Source organism: Orbicella faveolata, unplaced genomic scaffold (genome assembly GCF_042242905.1).
Source record: "Orbicella faveolata isolate gen_17 unplaced genomic scaffold, um_ofav_v1 contig_1, whole genome shotgun sequence".
Classification (NCBI taxonomy): domain Eukaryota; kingdom Metazoa; phylum Cnidaria; class Anthozoa; order Scleractinia; family Merulinidae; genus Orbicella; species Orbicella faveolata.
In genome coordinates, this window is record NW_028301536.1 from 31,756,602 (window position 1) to 31,780,376 (window position 23,775).

The window sequence follows — 23,775 nt, forward strand, 5'->3', positions numbered from 1 at the left end:
TTAGAAAGCAGGATAATAAGACATGAGATAAAAAAAGCGAAGCAAAGGAAAGAAGAGAAAAGAAAGAAAAGAGTACAAAGTGGAAAATGAAGAATGAGAAAATAGCAACCTAATGAATAATGACACAAAACTTATTTTTCAGTTTTTTTCAATCAGCCAGTCACTTAAACATTTTTTTTTCAATCACTGATTTGCGTTGAATGATCAGCAAGTAAACGACAAAACTACTAAATGTTCTTAAATTGGTCTGATTTTCATCTCAGCTCTCTTGGTGGAGTAGTAATAAACTTTCCAGTGACGTCAGTTGACACCATCAGCCACTGACGAGTGTTTTCCGTGATGATACTGACCGGTAAGGTTGGAGTAATAAGAGAGAGAGTACCACCACGCTCCTTTAAACAGCACGGCACAGTTATCATAAAGCGGTTTTTTAATGCTCTTCTGTCATGCCTTTTACGTGCTTGTACGAGAAAGAGCATATTCCTCTACTTAGTTACCTCGCAAGTTCGTGATGAAAAGAGTCAAACGTTTCAGAGAATTTCAAAGCAGAAATAAGTTTGCTGTGAAACTGCTCGTGTTTCATGGACGCGCGTTAGGGATGGAGGGAGGCATGAGAAACGCGACAGGAGTTCTAATGTGTGTACATGTTGAAAATCGGTGGGAGCTTTTCTTACACACAAATCATTCCTTCTTATAACCGTTATTTTCAGGTAAAAGAATAAGATAGAACACGAGACTAGGAAAGCGAAAGAAAGGAAAGAAGAAAAAGGAAAGAAAAGAGCAAAGTGGAAAATGAAGTCAGAGAAAATAGCAACATAATAATGATGACAAAACTTAGTTTTCAGCTTTTTAATCAGTCAGTCACTTCAACATTTCTTTTTCAATCACTGATTTGCGTTGATCAGCAAGTAAACGAGGAAACTATTAAAAGTTCTTAAACTGGTCTGATTTTCATCTCAGCTCTCTTGGCGCGGTACTAGTAACCTTTCCAGTGACGCCAGTTGACACCATCAGCCATTGACGAGTGTTTTCCGTGATGATACTGACCGTTAAGGTTGGAGTTATGAGAGAGAGAGAGTACCGCCAGGCTCCTTTATACAGCACGGTACAGTTACCATTGCTCCAGCTGTCATTATCCTGATCTTTGGTGGTAAAGGGATAACCACGATGATAAGAAAGAGAATCACCAGCAGTTCCTGAAAACAAATCATGAACATTTAACTGCGTAAGATATTTAAGTGTGTTTAGTGCAGCTTTCATCTAGTTTCAACTTTCTATGATAGTTTTGATTAAACTAAAAGTTAATTTAAACAAAGATATGCGAAAATTTATCTGCGTAAGTTCCAAGGCTCAGTTTGTACTTAGTCTTTTCGCTTGTAACTGTAAACATATCGTAATCGGCGTAAGCAGTTTTGCCTGTCGTGTCTTCCAGATTTACTCGAAGTCTGTTCTTTGTGTTCGTCAAGCGGTTTATCTTGTCCAGTCCCAGCCAAAACTTGCCATTCAGGTTACCGAAGCCATTCTTGTAGTCGGCCCAGCCGCGGTAGAAATCAACGGAGCCATCCAATCTCTTCTGGAACACTGTCCACCCCCCACCTGCTGTTGTTTGGTCACAGAACACATCAAAGGCACCTGAACCATCAGGGTCGATTGTATAAACACCGCTGATTGTTTGACCAGATTTGTACAGCTCAGCACAGTTCTTGGGTATTGAGAAAAAGATGGTGAAGTTTACTATCGTTCAACTGTTTCAATTTAATAGACCTTGCCGGCAAAGAAGAGAAATAAAGCTGTCGAGCTTACAACAAAAAATAATGGTTTTCATATAGTCGTAGATTGACGACGAATAAACTACTTATGGGTTCCGTAGTCACTGTATTGTCACAATTAATATATAGATTTAGGCCAGCCTAAAAGCGTGGCTCCTGGGCCGGGTTGTTCAAAGCCTGATTAAGCTAACCCAGAAAAAGGTAGAATTTTGATTAAAGTTTTGTAACTTTGCGGTGAGGTTTCTGTATATTGTTTGGCCTTCTGTTTTGAGCTTTAAAAATTACTATATACACAAAACAAAACAGCAAAAAACATTTGTATAGAAGAAAAAGTTATAATTCGATTAACTTTTAATCTTGGGTTAGCGTAAACCGGCTTCTGAACAATCCTGCCCTGTTTCCCACAAGCTAACCCAATATGAGCCCGCGATCCAATGGATAACCAGCACTTGGTCAGCGGTCAACTTCAAAAAAACACGTGACTTCGAGGAGCTGTCAACTTGAGCCCGCTATATGGTCACGTGATACTGGTCAGCGGATACCTTGTTTTGACATGTGTCAATTGATCATAACATGGACGTCCAATATCAAGGAAGTACACGGTAAACCAAGGCTACATGTCTCTGTCAACCTATTATTTGGAGTATGGCCGCCATGTTGGGCAACTCCGCCGTCGCCGTCGTCGTCGTGCGTACGCGCCCACGAGCAATACCGCTAGCCATGATAACCATGAGAAAATCAACTCATGGGTTTCCTTTTCTTTCCTATATGAGTATGGGGCTCCGCTTGGCGGCCCTTGGGGCCGCCGGAGCTCCGCTATAATCAATGACGATACTGTCACTAATCCCAAAAGTTTTGGAAAATCAGAGGAATTCAAATCTCAGCAGAAAAAACAGATCTCACCCTTTACAGTCGTCTTGTTCCCTTTGCGGAGGATCAGTGTTGATGTCATCATGCAGTTGAGTGAGTTGTGTCTTCATATCTTGAAGGAAAGTTTCAATCTTCTTGTTTGGCCCTGCATAGAAGCTGTTGTAGACGTTATTACAATGCTTTGTGGCTGTAGAACTGACTGGAATGCTATATTAACATTATTTTCCGGTTTAGCTAAAGCTTGACTCGCCACAAACAACACCAGGAACGGCAAACTGTAGTGAAAACCCGAAGTCATAATGCGAATTTGATCAAAGGCCAACTTAACCCTAGTTAACTGTGTTACGGACCGGTGAAAAAGCGGATGTGATTCATCTTCAGTTTTACAAATAGTTTATTGCGTCACTGTAATCGGTTCAAGACATTTTTCATGTTTCCATGGTGTACGTGGAAGTTTTTGTGGACGACTGTTTATGCTGCTATTTTCAAACTTTCAGAAAATTAATTGATGAAGGCTTTGTAAAAACAAAAAACTGTGTAACGGAAAAAAAGGTTGTGTTTCTTCATAGATACTAGTGAAGTAAAGCTCAGCTAGTGTTCAATGGCCAAATTGAAACTGCTCGGCAATTTCCCTCAAACAGTTTTATGTACCTACAAGTCAAAGGACTTTGTTGTTTATCACCACTTAGGATAGCTGCAACACTTATTGTAATCTCAACTCGCCTGGTCTATAATTCATCCTTTCAGACATTCTACTGTAAATTGTGACTTGGGCTGCGACATGGTCAACTATGGTATATAACCAAGTGCTTATGGCATTGGGCTGCTACTCGAGAGTCAAGTTAAAGCGACAAAGTTACTCGTAAGGGTAATATTCGGTGTCTTTGAAAACGCTGGTTCAAACTGTCTCGACAGATACAGCTAAGATATAAGTATGCCGAGAATAATATTTACTGAGCATGAAGTGCGCTAAAAACGGCATAAAACTTCAATATTCACCTGATGACGGCTTGCTACAGATGTTGACATTTTTAACAAAAAGTGAAATTCTGGATAGCAACTGTTTACTCCTCTAAAATTTTCACTAGCGATTTAAGAGAATTAACGAAAGACGGACATGATGAAAGGACTCAACAATTTTAAACCTGAAAATCGTCGCCTGTTCTAGTCAGTGTGCTTCTATTTGAAAGCAGCATCGTGGCACAACTTTAAGACTTCTTGAAAGAACATTATAATAGAATAATGTGGCTGGCCGGGCTTACACTGAGTTTTAAGAAATTTTGACTTTTTTAGAAGACGGACCTTAATTTAAATCCAACCAAGTGTTCAGGCAAAATTGAAAAACATGTCTTTTTTTTGTACTTAAGCCATAAAATGGTATTATCCCACTAAGCGACTTGCTTTAGCTGCCGACATTTATCAAACTAAAGCTAAAAAATTAGTTTAAGTGTGGCGAAATCTACATTTAGCTGAAATCAGACATGACCAAGGAACACAACATAGTAATTCTAATTAATTGTTACGTTTTTCGTGTTTGACAGAATATTCAATCACAGCTTTTAAACAATAGTACGAAAACTTGTTTATTGTTTGGAAATTCAAATAACATCACATTCGCCAAAGACTTTCAAGTTCCACAGGGTTATAAGTTATTTCTCCAAAGATGTCGTAAATTTTTAGGTTAGTATGTCAACCAAACAAGCAGCCTTGAAGCAGCAGCGTCTAATGATTTAAGAGTCCCTGTCCATAAAAATGGAAAATAACTCGGCATGGGTGGAAAATTCGATTTCGCTCATATTTTCATGGTAGATAGGCTAGGGCATCACAAAAACTACTGGATAGTTTATTTGGCAAAATATCCTTTTATTTCAAAGAAATATGCAAATTACCAAATTCCGTTAAAATCATTATTTGACGCACCATTTTATCAAGCAAGTTTGATAGCCTCGCATGCAAAACCACATCATTCTTCCGTCTTTAAAACACTCAAATATTTTTGTGCAATGTTTAAATGTGTACTGGGTTGATTTTAGGGAATATTGCGTTGTCTTTTTGGGTGCAAAATAATTAATTTTCGAAGACATGTATTTCATTCACTTAAAAGTACTTCGTGAATATAATTAATTTTCACCATGTGCGAAACCTTCGAATGGATTAAGCTTCTGGTGGTTGAATTGCAGAAGGATGGTCTACAGATTCCTGTGAAAACTTCTTTGGGCAAATGATTGTGAGCGACGCGAGAGCTTTTCAAAGTACGTCCAAAATGCAAATATTTGACCATCCGTCGTCAAACTTCAATTTACGGGTTAGACGTATATTTTAGCATGCGCCACATGACTTGACCTATAATAAGTTGAAATAGACACAGAGCTGATAATTTCGAAATGTTCTAACCTCATTTGCTGTTGAAAGGAAGGTCCAAAGCCGATTTGACGTGTTTCTCTGACCATTCGTCGCACATAAAGTAGAAGTTTGCTTTTGTTTACATAACGTCCGATGTTCATCGCCAACTGTCAACTTATTTAATGGTCGAATACCATGAAAATGTGACCCTCTTTCGACACATATGATCACCATTGCTAAGTCATTTGTAGATAGTTGCTTGTTTTGCACTACACCAAAATATTACGTTTGATCATCATGGGTTGATGGCTTGAATGCTTGCTTGCAGCGATTCCTTGTTCGTCACGCAATGCTGTCATCCCATTTTAGGGGGTAGAGGTAGGACAATTTCTATCCTAATACGTAAGGCTCCGTAAGGCTTGGAACCACTGGGAGCACACAGTCGTGTCGAGTAGGAAGAGATTAAATTAAGAAATGAAAAGAGTGAATAGTTTACCATTGCCCCTGTTGTTATCTTTTACTCGACCATCACTACCTACATGCCCTGCGTAATACTGTAACGCTAAACTAATACGTAGGTCTTTTCGCGCTGTGCAATTATTTTTCGTTTACATGTAATACAGTGGGCTACCCTCGGGGAAATGGGTGGTGACCGCTTAATGGGGCTAGAGGTTGGTGTACCTTGAATATTTAATTTTTCACCATCGGGTTATAAATTTCTTGGTGAACATGGAGTCAATTAAATTATCACTCGTCATGCACCTTCAATTTCAGACTCTTATCTGCCGTCGTCCTTTCCAAAACAAAGTTTTTAAATCTTGGGTGGCCGCTTAATAGTGGTAAAGACAATAATGAAACCCTCATCGGAACGACCAAATGGTGGCCGCGGAGGTAACCGGGCAATAGGTGTTTTATTTACAATATTTTACTGGCAATAATTTTGGACTGTACTGACAAGAGTCCTCTATTTTCTGTTACAAACATACCAATGCCTCGCCACTAAGCAAACAAAATACGCCAAATAAAATGGCATGGCCAGGGCTATTTACTCACGTAATTATGTACTAATTAAATTTAGTCTGTTTTTCTCACGAATTAGACACGTCGTGATTTCCTATTTTTGTTTCAACTAGTTCTTGCTTCATTGATCTATAATTTGTTTATGGCGATTTTTTTAAAATTCTAGTGAATACAGGCACTCGCTTTATCAGCTGTTGTCTGAAACATCAGAACGTACAACAAACGTGATTTGGACCGAGGCCACGTGCACTATAGAATATGATTTTATAAATATACGCATATTATATATATGAACAAACAGATGAACAATGATTAAATTTTTTCACTTATCCAGAGAGTGCTCTATACAAATTAGATCAAAATGGGCAGCATATGCCGTGACAGCATTGCGTGACGAACAAATAACGGCTGTAAGATTGTGCTGCGCCGACACGCTTATCAGCGATGGTCAGCAATCGATCAAACGTAATATTTTGGCGCAGTGCAAAGCAAGCAACTATCTACAAATGACTCAGCCGTTTTTAACTTAGATGCAGTGATGTTCATATGCGCAGAAAGATGGTCACAGATTCATGGTATTCGACCAATAATAGGTTGACAGTAGGCGATGTACATCGGACGTTAACCTTGTGTAAACAAAAGCAAACTTCTGCTTTATGTGCGACGAATGGTGAGAGATCGACTAGAAACACGTCAAATCGACTTTGGATCTACCTTTTACAACAAATAAGGTTAGAACATTTCGAAATTATCAGCTCTGTGTCTATTTCAACTTATTATAGGTCAAGTCATGTGGCGCATGCTAAAATATACGTCTAACCCGTAAATTGAAATTTGACGACGGATGGTCAAATATATGCCTTTTATGACGTACTTTGAAAAGCTCTCGCGTCGCTCACAATCATTTGCCCAAAGAAGTTTTCACAGAAATCTGTAGACCATCCTTCTACGATTCAACAACCAGAAGCTTGATCCATTCGAAGGTTTCGCACATGGTGAAAATTAATTATATTCACGAAGTACTTTAAAGTGAATGAAATTCATGTCTTCGAAAATTAATTATTTTACACCCAAAAAGAAAACGCAACATTCCCTAAAATCAACCCAGTACACATTTAAACATTGCAAAAAAATATTTGAGTGTTTTAAGGACGGAAGAATGATGTGGTTTTGCATGCGAGGCTATCAAACTTGCTTGATAAAATGGTGCGTCAAATGACGATTTTAACGGAATTTGGTAATTTGCATATTTCTTTGAAATAAAAGGATATTTTGCCAAAAAAAAAACTATCCAGTAGTTTTTGTCATGCCCTAGCCTATCTACCATAAGAATATGAGCGAAATCGAATTTTCGACCCTTGCCACGAAATTAAGAATTTGTCTGATTTTTTATACAGGCAGGCACTCTTAAGCCTTTCAAGTAAAATGTCCAAGGCTTGTCTATCATTCTAGATTCCGTATCCTAAAATAAGGTACAGCGGGCATGCCCAGTTTAAGAAGGTGAAATTCACAAAGGCAGGGAATTCTTCTTCTTCCTAAATGATGTTCAATTTCAGAACGCGCATTGAGGATTTCCAGTGCAATCAAAGAAACAGATCTTGCCTAAAGCTTGCAACAAACCACCCATTGAATTCCATATATAGCAAATTACCAGCCTGGCAAAAGAGATTTATACTAGTTGCTTGCATGTCTAATTTTCTAAAGTCATAATCTCTGGCAAACAGTGCACATCCAATCATATGGTAACGACATCCATTAAACTCTTGAAGGAAAAATAATTCCCTGTTTCTCTTAAATTAGTTCCAGCCCCAGGCCGTGAAGAATTGTTTCCGTAACGGTAAAAAATTTAATCATTTCATGTATAAAAATGACTGAAAATAAACAATAGTTATTAATCAAGAACCGTGTGACATAGAATGTAAGTTGCGTTAAACAAAACATTTCATTATTACGACGTTCAATTTGTTTGAAACAGTCTTAATTTCAAGCAGTTTTTTATCGTAGGGGCTACCTATCTACTTTCTAAATTTTTCACAGCAAAGGATTCTACCCTTTTATTCTCTTATTTCGAATCAGTATTACTTGTCGTTCAGGCCGCTCGGATTGCTCTCAAAGAGATGTTTCAAATTATTAAGCAATTCAGCTGTGAAGTGAATACATAGTTTCGTCGGGTACTGTTTTTGTTTCTTACAACTAAATACAGGAAGTAATTGCAAGTGGAAATATAATTAAAAGCCGACGACATTTGACGATGACTGAAACGTCATAATCATACATTACATTTCATTTTCACTTCCAACTTGACTATATAATATCCATGCCTCTGCCTTTAGTTAGTTCTCCATGCAACTGCGTTTGAGCACGCAGAACCACGAATCTTACTCACCAGGCCTTCTATTCCTAGCAGAAATAGATCACTTACTCAAATTCTGATTGGCTAATACAGCTTTCCGTAATACACTGCTGATCTAATGCGCATTACTGAATACGTGTTCCAGAGCTAGTTGAATACTCTCCCGGGGGGGGAGGTACTTTGGGAATTTCTGGGTGGGAATGTGTCGCTGAGACCCTGGAACCCTTTCGCCTATACCAGAGCTAGTTCAGCTGAATTTTGCTACCCTATACTAGTGTAAACTCCCCAAATCCCCCACCTATTGACACTGTTGAGGCTGATTTGCGTAAATTTAAACTTGCCGATTTGATTTTTTTATATTTTTGAGTGGCAATTCCTGGTTACCTTAGTTTAGATAAAATCTTCAACCAACAAGTCAGTTTTGTGAAAAATTATACCCTATTCTAGACCCAAACGCTCTGATTTATATACGCTATCCTTGAGTAAACTGCTTGAAGACCATACCCTTCACAGCGGCACATACCTATGTAGCCCATATATGGCAGTGCCCCCCCGAAATACTCTCGGCTTTCGATAGACACCAGACGTTTTCGGAAGATTGCTGTAGATCGTCGGAAGAGCTACCGAACTTTGCCAAAAAAATAATTAGAGAATGATAAGTAACGTCTAAGTAAGGGACTAGTAAATGCTGCTAATTTACTAGCCAAGAACATTGCAACTTCATGGAATATTCATTATGGCGGAACTTTAAGGAGAAGTCGTTGATTTGTATTACTCAGGTTAGTAGTTACTGTTTGCACCCGTGCTTCACATCTCTTGATTTGGTTTATTTGGTGTTTAGCTGAACACAGAACATTTCCACCACAGTTCAAAATTCTATCATTTCGTAGGCTTAAAATTCCTTTAATATTTTGTTTACGAAAAGAAATAGATTTACTGGTAGCTTCATAATGATAATGAAGTGCAAAAACATGCGACAGCAGCTCGGTAATTTTAACACCAAGAATCAACGGAGTGGTAAGTTTTTTTTAAATTTCTTTTTATTTTTGTTAATTTAATTTTTTAATTTTTTTATATATTTGTTTTATTTTTATTTTGTTATTTTTCTCTCATGATTTTTTGTGTGGCAAGTTGATTTTTTAAAAATCTCCTCGACGCGTGGCGAGCAGAGCAGAGCATCAGCCTCCTTTGCATCTTAACACGTGATTATTATTTGTTATGGGATTTTTAGCATGGGTAAAAGCTACACCGACTTGTATGGCAACAAGGAAAAGGCCTATTAATTTATTTCCACTTGCAATTACTTCCTATATTTAGTCGTAAGAAACAAAAACAGTAGCCGGCGAAACCATGTATTCACTTCACAGCTGAATTGTTTTGAAACATCTCTTTGAGAGCAATCAGTGGCCTAAACGACAAGTAATACTGATTCGAAATAAAAGAAGGAAAAGGTTGTCCTCGTGATTTTCACTTTTGCCTGTAAGAGCATTGACCACTATAAAACAACAACATTTTAACTTTTGAAATTTTACTTGAAGGGCTTAAATTTAAGAAAAGGACTGTTTAAACCCTGCAAAAACCATGCAATGGAAAAGTGGGGTTATTTAATACAAACATGGTGTAGCGTTTAATCCAACGGAGACTGTTCAAACGCTTTAAATTCCAAGTTATCGACAAAGTGGGAACTTTCACGGCACGAAATAGCAAATTTACTCAACTTAACGACAAGCGTAAAGTTGCCGGTAAAGTTTGAGAGAGCTTTACGGGAGTATTAGGCCCCAGTTATCTGGTCTCGGGTACCCAAGACAACCATCTCCCTGAGGCAACTTAGCTAGCGTTTATATATGAAAACGTTGTCTCTATAGTCCGTGTCAAAGTTGACCCTGCAGGATTATTCATAACGAGTCTTCCTTCAGTGATCATTCGATCAAAGTGGGTCTTGGGGAGTTAATTTTCACTTCTTTGATACGAATTTGTACTTTAAATCCTAAATCTACACATTTTGTGACACTCGCAACGCCGAGGATTGTCTCGGTTAGGCGAGCCAAATTGTTTATATGAAGAAACGTTGTCCCGCCTGCCAGGGTTGCTCTACCTGCCGAGGCGAGACAACTCGGCCACCCTAGTTGTCTCGCCCACCGAAGGTTTCGCGATCCTCTTGTAAACAGTTGGTTGAATTTTGCAAAGAAATAAGTGAAAAGTTACCTCGGCTAGGGTAACTTGGGGGGAGAGTTGTCTCGGGTAACCGAGACCATATAAATGGGGTGTAAAGTTAAAGTGTAACACCGCCGTAAAGCTCCGTAAAACTACCGTGAAGCCCCTATTAAGGTGCTTTTTACGTTGGCGCATTTAAAGTTCTCTTAAGTCCAAGAGCGTGCAATGGTATGCTTTGCGTTAGAAGGTCTGCACAAAACTAAATGGCTTTATTGACCGTGCCTGGTTTCTTGTGAACTTTCCGCGCACCCAGAACGACAACAAAACTGAAATTGTTACTGCACATGCGGGCGTCCCAAGCTCACGTCTCGAGAAAAGCGAAACATTAATTCTCGGACACCTACGTATTTATTCGTGAGGGTCCATGACATGTGAGTCCAAGGCGGAAAGAGCCCTGGTAACTGAGTTTGAACTGACGTGGTGTTAAGTTACGCAAGGAACCCTTGAGAATGAACGAAATATCATCGATTTAGAGCGTTAAATATTCCGAAATATGAACATCATACCCGTAAGATTTATACACTTAACTCCGTCCTTGTACGTTCTCTGTGTTTTTTGGTGATTTCTACCGTTTTGGGCTTTCTTTGCCATCACTGTTATTCCAGTCCCTTCATAAGAACGAAGAAGCCTTGTGAGTGCCCGATCTCCAACAAGCAGGAATCAGCCGGCGGCCCAATACAAAGCAATCATTGACGACGTATTTAGTCAAAAGATATGTGAACAACAGAGGGGCAACAGAGCCCAGATAAACAAAGCGATACTCCATGCAAGTGTGCCTCGTTTTGGGAAATCGAACAAATCCCGTCAAAGTTAAGTAATTTAAACCTTTGCAATGTATGTTCAAAATTTGTAAACGTTTTGGCTCACACAAAAGTAATATTGCTTGCGATCCGCTAACCGTTATTTTCACTGAGGTAAAAGAAAGTAAATATGAGAAAAAAAAAAAAAAGAGTGCAAAGTGGGAAATAAAGTGAGAAAAAATAGCGAAATAATAAATAATGACAAAACTTTTTTTTTTCAGTTTTTTTTAATCACCCAGTCACTTGAACATTTCTTTCCTAATCAGTAATTTACTTTGGTCAGCAGATACACGAGAAAACAACAGAAACTTCTTAAAAGTGCACTGGTCTGATTTTCATCTCAGCTCTCTTGGCGGAGTAGTAATGTCCTTTCCAGTGATACCAGTTGATACCATCAGCATTTGAGTGTTTTCCGTGATGATACAGACCGTTCAGGTTGGCGTAACGACAGTCCCAGTACCACCAGGCTCCTTTAGCCTGCACAGCACAGTTACCGCTGCTGTCGCCGTCATGATCCTGATCTTTGGTGGTAACCACGATGACTAGAAAGAGAATCACCAGCGGTTCCTGAAAACAGAACACGAACATTGCTCTACAAACAGTCAAATCAGATTACCTGTCCGTTAGCTTGCAAAATCAAAACTTAATAATAGCAGAATATAACCCACTTAGAGTATGTTCATTGACACTATTTTAAGGTAATCGTGTTTCCTTCCAAATGGCTCCTCATAATTGCCGCTACAATTTTTACCGATTCCTCTCAAAATTCATTGAAGTTTTCATCATGTTTCAACTTTCTGTTATTCATTTTGAGTTTGGATCTCACTCAAAAATATGCCTATAAACAAAGTTGCAAAGTACTACAGGAAGAAGTCAATCATTTCAAAACGTTAACAAATTGCAAAACAAACAAATCGAAAACTGACCTGAATAACTTCCAAGACTCAGCTTGTACTTAGTCCTCTCGCTTGTAACTGCAAACATGTCGTACTCGGCGTAAGCAGTTTTGCCTGTCGTGTCTTCCAGATCTACTCGAAGTCTGTTCTTTGTGTTCGTCAAGCGGTGTATCTTGTCCAGTCCCAGCCAAAACTCGCCATTCAGGTTACCAAAGCCATTCTTGTAGTCGGCCCAGCCGCGGTAGAAGTTAACGGAGCCATCCAGTCTCTTCTGGAACACTGTCCACCCCCCACCGGCTGTTGTTTGGTCACAGAACACATCAAAGGCACCTGAGCCATCAGGGTCGATTGTATAAACACCGCTGGTTCTTTTACCGGATTTGTACAGCTCAGCACAGTTTTTGCCTATTGAGAAAAAAGTAACAAAGCTTATTTTCGCTAAATTATTTCGAGTTAATGGACGTCTACAAACTGGAGAAAATAAAATTGTCAAGCAAAAGAAAAAAAAACACAACAACAAACAAAGATAACGGATTTCATAGTCGTAGCTAGTAATGAGGGGGACATTGGGGTTTGCGGTATTGCGGTATTTTCTTGCGGTATTTCGGTAATTTTAATTTCGAATTGCGGTATTGCGGTATTCTCCGAGCCTGCGGGATGCGGTTTTTTAACATTTTGGACGGTATTAAAAATTATCCTCCAAGTTCTTCAATGTTTTCCCATGCCTTTTCCAGTTTCCCATTGGAAAAAGGTAAGTTTTTTGTAGTTAATAATTAGCCAACACGCGAATGGATGTTACCGTATTTTGCTTATTTTGTCTAAATCGAAAATTACAAATTGCTATTTCCGTGTTTTTTGCGCTAAACTTGACACACAGCCTCAGTAGTGGTTTCGGTATGACATTGAATTTTGACCCGGCCGATTGTAGTGCCGCGGTATTTCACGGTGTTGTTTACGATAATGCGGTATTTGCCGAATTTTTTTTGCGGTATTGCGGTGTTCAGAACCCCCCAAGAATTCAAGTCTCAACGCAAAAACAGATCTTACCTTTCACAGTCGTCTTGTTTCCTTTGAGGATGTTGATGTCATCTTGCAGTTGAGTGAGTTGTATCTTCATTTCTTGAAGAATCGTTTCAATCTTCTTGTTTGGCCCTGCATAGAAGCTGTTGTAGACGTTATTACAATGCTTTGTGGCTGCAGAACTGACTGGAGTGCTATTAGCGTTATTTCCTGGCTTGGCTAAAGCCTGACTCGCCACAAACAACACCAGCAACAGCAAACTGCAACGAAACCTCGAGGAATCATAAGTCATTGTGCAAATTTGATGAAAGCCCAACATAACCGTAGTTCAATGCACGAACTGGTGAAAAAGCGAATGTGAGTATGTGCGTCATGGAGTTGGGTGCAAGACATTTTTCATGTTTCTAGTGAGTTGGACAGTCTTCTGTTGCAATATTGACCGATCCACCAAAATAAAGACAACTTCTCTTCTATATAAAACAAATACAAGATGTATTCTAACTTCTATTTTTGACACTGTATGAAGGTTTAGGAAATTTCTTCACATCTGTACTCATTATATTGTTTGTATAAAACGCTGATAAACGGTTTTATATTTTCTTCTAGCTTCTCAGCGGTCCGGAATCCTAAATCCTTGAATGCGATTTTCCCATCCGGACCCCGGTTACGGAACGGTCCAAAATTTTCGAACTTTGGCAACTTTTTAAGCTTTTTGTTGCACCGTCAAAACAGCGCAAAATGTAAACATTCAAAACAGAGTCAAACAAAGCAGCAAATAACGCCATTTTCGATTTTTCGCTAACGTGTGCCGCTTTGATTCAAAGCTCAATTCTCAACTTCATTTCAAGCCGTGCGTTTCAGTCTAAGATCAATTTTTGTCACATAACAGACATTTTAGGCCAAATACTAGCTTTGTTTAATGTAATATTTCCCTTCACAGTGTCACATGTAAATCAGCCCAACAAATTCTGCAAACAGTGTCGCTCTTCAGTTGTGCCTGAAACTCACGCGTACGCCAGATTTGAACTGAAAGGAAACATAAAAGTTGCTTTCAAAGCGATACTGTAGAAAAAAAAAAAAGACACGTTATTTGCCGGCCTTGGTCGGTCCGTATACCGACCTCCCAACCGGCAAATAACATATATATCTTTGCTCTGGATAGTGCTTTCTTCAGTTTCAATACAACTCTTTGAAAAGTTTGACAAATGTATTGCAACATGTCCCGTTTAGTCAGGGAAAGATTTTTACTCAAATTGATGTTGCCTTTTCTTGATCCAAACAAAGAAAACCTGAGCACGGATTTTTCTCACGTAAAGAAAACGCCTTTTATACTTTCAAGGATTCGAAAATGGAAAATGTTTACAAAAGATCTAAAGAACCCAGATAATCTGTATTGAAGGGACCTGTACTTAATTCGGCTAGTCTTACTAAAAAGAGGCTATATCCTTGATGCTAATGAGACAGAGTCAGTTTTTGAAACAAAGCTCTGAAATTCCTTTAGTATAAAGCATTGTGAATGTCGGGTTTATGTTTTTGTCCAATTTGTTTCTTTGAGTGTGACAACAACCGTAACCTTTTCACTCTGTAGGACAAATAAATAAAACTGATTCGGAACTAAACGAGAGCAGTGAGTTGTTTCAATCTGACAATTCATGTGTTGATTTCTCCGCTAGCAATTATGTCGAAAGTTTTGGCATGTGGCAAACCTCTTGGGGTTCATTGACATTGTGAATAAAGCAATAAAATTTCCTGAGGAAAGACTAATCTTTCAGTCGATTTCAGGACTGTATCGTCGAACACACAGCCAGTCTATTCTGATTGGAGAAACTGCTTTGTGTCAAGTTGGGGAAGATTTATAATCAACTGACAATTGAAGCGTTTATCAGTATTGTTTGGAACGAGTGCGAATTGGAGTTGAGGTGGACTAATATGTCCGTTCCGATGCAAATATTTTTACCTGAATCAGTAACTTTCCTGAATAACTAATATCGTGGAAACGATATATAACCGGCCAGCAACTTAATGGAGTGAGTTTGAAAGGCAAAATTATGCTTATTTCATTGTCAGTCGCGGTTTATAAACAATGTCGCTATTATTTACCATCCAAATAATACTAAGCTGACAGAAAAAATAAAATTAAAAAGCAAACTAAAACAACGACGGACTCAACTTGAGCCTTTCGACAAATGTTAAAAAAGAATGTGGACAAAATCCATCCGATATTCCAATAACTTGACCAAGATTTTGAAAAAAAAATTTAATTTTTGTTGCTCCTGAAAAATGTATTTGGGGTGACTTGAGGTATCTATCTGTGAGTTCAAAAAAAATGATGAAACGTCGTTAAGGTTCACTTGGTATACATGTCTCTCACTGTCTCAGACGTGCTGTCAAAATTCCTTAAAAGATAATTCGATGCTGCAACCATAACAGTGATCATGTCATCATATGTGTTGTGATACGAAAAAGAGAAACTAGAAAGCGTTTGAATAATGAATGAATGAATGAATGAATGAATGAATGAATGAATGAAAGTGTCAATAGTATTTAGCTTAAAAAAAAACTAATTGCGAACACTATTTACTCAATGAAATATACCTTAGCTAAAGTTAAACGTAAACAACAAAGTGACAGGTCAACGGTCCCGTCGCCTTTTCGTGTTTGGAATATTTAATCACAACTACAAAATGAATTGTGTCTTTCGCGATGGAAAATGTTGTAGGCTTGACTCAAAGTTATCCAGTTTTAGAATAGAAATATCTATAATCAAACGAGTAGTTTTTCCGCTACAGTGCTCCGATAATCCAAAATGCAAAGACCTATGTTTAAAATAAACCGTTTGAAGTTTTCTTTCACGGTAGCATGTTGGGTGATTAAAAACACGATTCGATTGAGGCTTTGAGCTTCTGTATTTCTTTTTATTTCAAGCTAAAATGTTTTAACATTTAGTGTTTTCTTAAAAGCACGTCTGAGACATGTATACCAAGTGAACCTTAACGACGTTTCATCATTTTTTTTTTAAACTCACAGGAAAATTAATAGCGGCTTTTGAACACAATGGCAACTGAAACACGTTGAATATTTCGAACGCGCCGCTTTTTAATCGTTGAAAAAGAATAAATTCTGGTCTCAATGCACCCTGCGAGCAGAGCCTCTTTTATCGTTTTTTTTTTTGAGCGGATAAAGTATATGTACCGCAAGAAAAGGCTCTGCTTGCAGGGTGGTTTCAGTGAAGTAAAAAATAAACAATAAAATAACTGCCTACCAAGGATACACTGCATGCGTTTGATCCGGTAGTCCTCACAGCGGATATATGATCCTTCAGTAACTGATGACTTAACGCTAACTGAAGCTCTTGAAGCTCGGTGAACAGAAATGACGACAGCTTACTGACTGAATGATATGCTCACTTCGTCTGGTAGCAAGAAGATTTCTATAAATGTGAAGTAAATCGGCGTTAGTTTCCAGTAGCTAGATTTTAAACTTGTGAGTCAGCAAGCTCTCGTTGAGTAAAATGAGCTGCCAAGAAGGCTTGCTTGCGATGTGCTAAATCATTTAGAACTTCATGTACCGCTTGTAGATGGAAGAAGTAGTTAGGCGCTAGTGGGAAGAGTCGAGAAGAGTACTCAAATGCGCCCTAGACTCGCCATGGACCCGAATGATGAATTCGTGCCGTTCTTTCGTGCGGATGAGTCGTAAATTCCATTGGAACGATCCCAGTACTCACTTGAATACACAACCCTTGGATCGAGAACTGAAATAAAAGCAAAATGCAGTAAGTAAAACTGAAATAAGATCGGTTATCGTTTCTTTTACAATTCGACTCACGGCATGTTGTATGTTAATACTGAGTTTTTTTGCTTCATTATCGGATTAAAAATATTCATTCATTTTCTCTTTGAAGAGTCTTATTCTTTCACAATTTTTTAACCAACCTTTCAGTCGCAGACCACGATGAATTTACTTGGATTTTTCTCATTTAACAGAGAGTAAACAAACATCAGTAACACGTAACATGCAAGCTTGCAATATTGTATTGCATTTATTTTACGCTTCATAGAGTGCGACATCGTGGGTATTGAGTAAAATTTAACTGATATATCTTGTAACCGTGTAATTTCAAATAAAGAGAACAATCTTCAAAGAGATCAGATGGAAATATCCTGGCCAAATAAGCAAAATTTAACAATAAAATCCTAACATTAAAATTACCTTTTTCTTAATAACGTTAAAAATTCTACAGCGCAATCAATGTAGCTGTTGACGGTTTAGGCGCGATTTTACAAAATAACTGATTACTTGCTACTCGCTCCACCGTCCTTTGGAACAGATTTCCAGCTTCCACCATGCCTCCCTCAAATTTCCTTACTCGCTTGTGCGCTTGCGTATTACACGTGTCCGCCATCATGGATTTGTCTTCTTGGTTCGAAGATGTGCGGCGGATGAATAAAAGACAGGTAAAATACTTCCTAAAATACGATTTCAGTTTACTGAGCCTGAAGAAGAGTGCTTCTAGTGTTAACAGGCTTATTTTCAACCCACAGCTCTTTTATCAAGGCTTAAACTTTGCTATGATAGTGTCATCTGCTCTCATGATCTGGAAAGGTTTGATGGTAGTCACTGGCAGCGAAAGTCCCATAGTAGTAGTTTTAAGGTAAAAAAAAAGCTGTTTCATTGATCAAACGGATATATTTATATATTTTTTCCAAATGTTGTTACTTATTTCACGTTAATCTTAAGTGCATGTGCTAATGTTTGTGTTTATTTTACAGTGGAAGCATGGAACCCGCTTTTCAGCGTGGAGACCTATTGTTTCTAACCAATTACAAAGAAGACCCGATCCGAGTTGGTGAAATTGTCGTGTTTAAGGTTGAAGGACGGGAGATACCGATTGTTCACCGAGTTTTGAAAATTCACGAAAAGTAAGGACTCAGTTGTTTTGTAAATCCTCGGTGAATTTTGTGCATGTTGTTTTATAGATCTATTTCCCCAAGATGCCACAACATTTCATTTCTGTTCTTTTCGTATCGTATCTCGTGGATACATCTGCTATAAGCTTATTTCTGTCACTGAAATATTGAAATACTGCTGTAAGTGAAAAGTGTTAAAGTATACATTGCCGGAAGAGAAAGGTTATGGCTTAGTTAAGAATCCATGGAATGTTTTGTTGTTGTTGTTGGTTGCTCACTTGAAGAAAGAATATTAATCACCCTCTGGTTCAAAACATTTACTGTTTAAGGTGGCTTACTACAGTTTTGATGTAGTATAAGAGCATAACCTTTACATTGTGTCTAGATACCCGGTAGCAGGGAAGTGTTTTAAAAAAACTAGATACCCAGCAGTCTGAAGTTATCATGGAATTTCCACGGAATAGCTCTTTCAGTTCCTCCTAGAATAGTAGATCTTTGTCTAGAAATGTCAAACAATTATTATTTTGGCTTTGTAATTACGGACAGTTTCAAGCTTGTGCATACTACAAAAACAAAGAGAATTTGTTCACTACAAAACCAAAACATAATTTAGAATCACTTGGCATTTCTGAACGAATATCGAGTGCTCTCAGAAGGTTTCAACTGCAATTTTTGTGGACTTAAGTCTATGAGAATTGACTCTGGAGTCAGAGCTTGAATATTTTTTAAGTGTCAAAACATCAAGTTTTTGTCTGGTTGACTGGGCTCATATGAAGAGGCCCTATGGAACCGGTTCTAGTAGCGCCAGATAATTTTCCTGACACATAAAAATTGTGCTGTTGCTTACATGATATGTGCATGTCTGAATATCAGTCTTTTTTGATATTGTGGGAAAAAAACAGCCCTGGAAATTATACCAGTGTTAGTGTCATATTTATAAGTTTTTTATTTTTTTAATTTGGCTTGTGTGACTATTCTCATGCTTTCCACCTGTGATTTGCATTACTATGCTAAGTGGTTGGCTTAAAAATACTTGTACCACTTTGTTAATTTGTCTTCTCAGAATTGAAACCAAATCCATACAATTATGACTTGCTTGCAAGCTCACTTTTCCTATACTTTTAGGGTCTGAAGTAAACTTTTTTAGGCAGGCACCAACTGGCGACTGAATTTTTTTTTCAGTTGCCAAGTGGAAAAAATTTAATTTGGTTGCAAAAAGTGTCAATAAAATTTTTCTTTCACAGCAAAACCCAAAAATGGGAAGTTTTTTTAAGACATTTCATGTAGCTTACAATTTCATGTAGCATACAATTTAGTTGAAATGGAATTTTCATCAGATAGATAGCTCTCTTAGTTTGGAGACTGAAGATACTATAATTTTCTTCTTACATGCCATCAGCATAAAGCTCTCCAGAAGCCATGCACAAAGCAGGCAGCCATGTTGCTTGAAAGGCAGCATGTTTTGCTACCATGCGCCCATGGTATGGCTGGCAGTTGAAACCACTGAAAACATGGTGGCACTAAATTTTGATTACATTGCATGGATAATAACTGTTTTGGGGATCATTTAACAGTGATCTTACCTTGATTGTTGAACCTCTTACAAGATTTGTTTTTGTTCTCGGCATGCTGAGATAAATGGAAACAGATGGCTCGTTGATCACAGGCATCAGCTTTGTTATTTCAGTTAGCTGCGAAATTTGAATGTTATGTGAAGTGATGAAGATAATTCATCGTTTTTGTTGTTCCAAAGGCATTTTCTAAAGAGTTAATATAAGTTTTATTTTCACTGTATTTTTATTATTTCCCTTACATCATTCTAGGTAAATGACTCCATTGTTTTAACAAAAAAAATGCTATTCTCCACGACTTCCATGTTATGCGACTGTTATTTTGGCTTTCCACCATTGTACAAAAAAGCCAACAAAGTGCTTCAAAGGTGGCATGTCTTTGCCTTTTATAGGATTGCTCTGTGTTTAAAACTTGTTACTACTTCTCCCACAGTTCATTATTTACTTGCTCAGTAATCAGCGACTAATAAAAAGACAATCACTTTTAAAAGTTAGTTTTAGTTATCTGGGAATGATCAGTTCTAACACTGATGGGTGACTACGAGAAACGTGAGGTATTTTGTTCAGAAAGTTCAGTCATGGTTATCCTGACCAGACAGTTCTGAGTCAGTGCTCTTTCATTCTGAGACAGAGTCAAAGTTGTCTCCCTTCTCTGGCAGCAACTTCAGCAGGGTTACTGCGTATAGTATTGAAGTTCCTGTTTAGGAAATCTTCTTTTTCTAGGACTTTCATGATAACAAGGCTTCAGGTTTTTAGTACACTCTTGGATATTGAAATTAGTGTGTGTTTCAGGTTTCTACAATTATTATTTTGTGATTATTCTTCATTGTTGTTCTTATAAATGGAAAATCTTAAAAATATTAAAAATGAAATCTTAACAGATGGCTGTAAGAAACCCTATACAGTTGTTGGTGGCAGTAGTCTGCCAGTAACCGGCATTTATTGAAACCCCTGACCCAGTTGAAAACTGCTTTCTATTTTCATTAAACAGCAAACATGAATTTTGTAATCTTCCATTTTAAATTGATTTGTTGTGTTTTTAGAGAGGATGGAGCCATAAAATTTTTAACAAAAGGAGATAACAACTCTGTAGATGATCGAGGTCTGTATGCTCCTGGACAGCTGTGGCTAGAAAGGAAAGATGTTGTTGGGCGAGCTAGAGGGTAAGATTTATTCACTAATGGAAATGAATGGGGATGGGAATTAACAAGTTCTTTTATGCACCCAGGCAAGGTCTAACCTTCAGTGTGGTAGAGATTACAATAACAATTATTGTAAATGTTTTGATCAAACACAAAAGACCGTGTTTGACCACAACTCCAAACACCAAGAAGGGAGGGTACTTGTAGGTAGGGTAGATAAAGTCTGTATACGATCCAAGTGGCTCATCAGGCCAGAGCTTATCTTGGTTCCTGTAGCATGACGGGACTAGGAATAGTTCTACTCCCTGCTGGATGGGATGCTGGTCCATGTCACAATGTAGGCAATAAATCAAAACTTTCATTGTATGTTGCTTTGTTAAACACGGAAAGCAACGTAACATCTTACCCTGAGTAACTGCAGGTTGGTTCATGGGGTTTTCAATTTAATACCTTGGTTGTTCTATGACTGAGAAAATTACTTCATTGGGATTGGCTGACAACAGGCCAATATATGGTTGATTTTAAATTTGCAGGGCTGTGCAAATTAATACAGGTGCATTCATAATTTTCTCAGTCATATGATAAATGAATAGTCATATGAAAGCTCATTGACAAACAATATTTATTAAGGATTTACACAAATCATATTATTTCAAACTGCAATCACCTAAACTTCAGAAAATTTTAAAATATCACTCGTAGTCTAGATCCTCAATTGCATTCACTTTCTTACAATTGCCTATTATATTAAATTGTCTTTGATACAAAGTATATGAAGTAATTTTATTCTCCTTTCACAGTTTTGTTCCTTATGTTGGCATGGTTACAATTCTTATGAATGATTATCCTAAGTTTAAGGTGAGTGAATTTCAGTTTTGTATTCCTATGTTGAACTTCAGCCTGCAGTAAGTCTGTAAATTATTAGAATGGTGCTTGCACTGTACCCCAAAAGGTTCATGAAATATTAGGTTTAATAACACTTTTCTCCTGAAATTTAGTTATGAACCAATTTTATAATGGAATATTTGTCTTCTATTCTAGGCTGATTCCTAGTTTTTACTTAATGAGTAGGTAAATTTCTTTTGTTGCAATCAGAAAGTTCTTTGGTCATAACTGAGGCATATACTTTCATATATCAAGAATTTCAGAGTTTTTTATTTCCAGGAAACTTGCAACTTGCAAGACAGGGTTGACACGTGTATGTTATGGTTTGAATACTCTTTCTCTTTGGGTGATTGGGTGGTTTATTTTGATTTCATGACTCCTGTTAAATCCTGATAATACAACAATGTAAGCTCCCCATGAAACTGGCCCTTTGAAAATAGCCACCAAATTCATCCAATAGTAAACAATCCCAACTTTAAGCCCATGAACGTGATATTTTTAATTTTACCTCTTAGAGAAAAATAAAATGTTTCGTGATTATAAACTGTTACTGTTGATTATAAGGCATTATAGTTTACCACTAAATTTGCTCCGATTTGTATTGGTTTAAATTGATGACGTGACACAATAGTGTTCATTGGTGGAGAGACACTATCTGCCCATATTGCCCATCTGAGGAAAATGCCCAGATGGATAGTACTCGTCCATGAAGATTTTTCTGTAAACAAAGGGGTTAAAAGGAAAAAAAAATTGAATTTAGTGCATTCGGTGGGTTTTTGTCTGTTTCTTTTTTTTTTTTCAAATTGTACATTTGACTTTCAGGTCTTTCATCTAAAAAAGTTGAAAATAATTTGTTATTATTGTTTGTTATTGTTTCAGAACTGAAAATTATTCAATATGGTTTAATTCAGAACTTGAGATAATTCATTATGATATTTGAACTAGCACACAGAAGAAAATTTAGTGGTGAACAATCAATGAAATAGAGTGTTTATGTCTCAGAACTAAAATTTCAATCATTTGATTCCCCCTCAAAGTGAAAACCTACAATTATGGAACTTTGCAACTGTAATGAAAAGAGTATTTCTTTGTCTTTTTTATTTCAGTATGCCATTCTTGCTGCACTGGGAGCGTTTGTTCTTTTACACAGAGAATGACGAAGGAGATTGTTAATACCTGTTTGTGCAACACCCTAAGACCAGAAAACTAGGATGTATCTTACACCTTTTACAGAGTTAAAATGTTAAAATTGAGAGCATTGTTAGACAGTCTAAAAAAACTGTCGATAGGCTAACAGTGTTAAAGTTTCTAGTATGTGTGACACTATTTCCGTTGTGTGATGCAGTCACATAAACAGCATGTCTGTATATTATGGAGAATTTACACAAAATAAAACCTTTCAGTTATTTTGAAAACTGCTGCAAAACGTAAGAGATGAACACGATCTTAAATATAGTTTTCAAGGTAGCTGTAGCGAGAAAAATTCAATAAAAGAACACACCCAAATAAATGTGACTCCTAAGTGTGTAATACTTAGCTCTTATTAACCGAGGAGGAGGTCTGTGTGGGAGAATCTTGACTGAGGTTGTGAGTACAGACCGAACGCAGTGAGGTCTGTACACACGACCGAGGTCAAGATTCTCCCATACAGACTGACTGAGCTCAGTTAATAAGATGTTTATTATATGGCAAACAAGAAACAAATAATTTGTTTAATGTCAATGGTTTGTACTAGCTGACATTTTGCTTGCGAATGGTGATGAGCTGAATTTCAATCTGCCAAAGTTTGCTTGTCCTCTTTACTTTTCTTTTTCATCAGGCTTTTTGTCATTTCCACTAATATTTGTAGAAGAAAATAGTCAATATTCGTATTTTAGGTTGACACTTTTTCACCCATAATGTAACCGGTCTAGATGGGAAAATCTAGACCACAGTCAATATCGATTTAAGCCAACCAAATTCGAGAATTCTGTAGTTTCCAGTCC

At 37.6% G+C, this 23,775-nt stretch overlaps 1 protein-coding gene and 2 pseudogenes across 2 annotated transcripts; 1 reads left to right on the plus strand and 2 right to left on the minus strand.

Moving 5' to 3' along the window:
* Positions 1-934: 934 nt before the first annotated feature.
* Positions 935-2,940, minus strand: LOC149118777 (ryncolin-1-like; annotated as a pseudogene).
* An 8,637-nt stretch (positions 2,941-11,577) lies between these two features.
* Positions 11,578-17,453, minus strand: LOC110047220 (microfibril-associated glycoprotein 4-like; annotated as a pseudogene). The gene is made up of 5 exons (XR_016201730.1): positions 17,218-17,453; positions 16,854-17,036; positions 13,313-16,715; positions 12,296-12,670; positions 11,578-11,936 (listed from the first exon to the last, which is right to left on the minus strand). The product of XR_016201730.1 is annotated as a microfibril-associated glycoprotein 4-like (transcript).
* A 185-nt stretch (positions 17,454-17,638) lies between these two features.
* On the plus strand, positions 17,639-23,300 carry LOC110047219 (signal peptidase complex catalytic subunit SEC11A-like). Its single transcript, XM_020752968.2, has 6 exons — positions 17,639-17,739; positions 17,827-17,936; positions 18,055-18,204; positions 20,807-20,926; positions 21,706-21,763; positions 22,897-23,300. Exons 1-6 carry the CDS (start codon positions 17,689-17,691, stop codon positions 22,945-22,947), a joined length of 540 nt encoding a protein of 179 aa, XP_020608627.1. The 5' UTR covers positions 17,639-17,688; the 3' UTR covers positions 22,948-23,300.
* Positions 23,301-23,775: the final 475 nt, after the last annotated feature.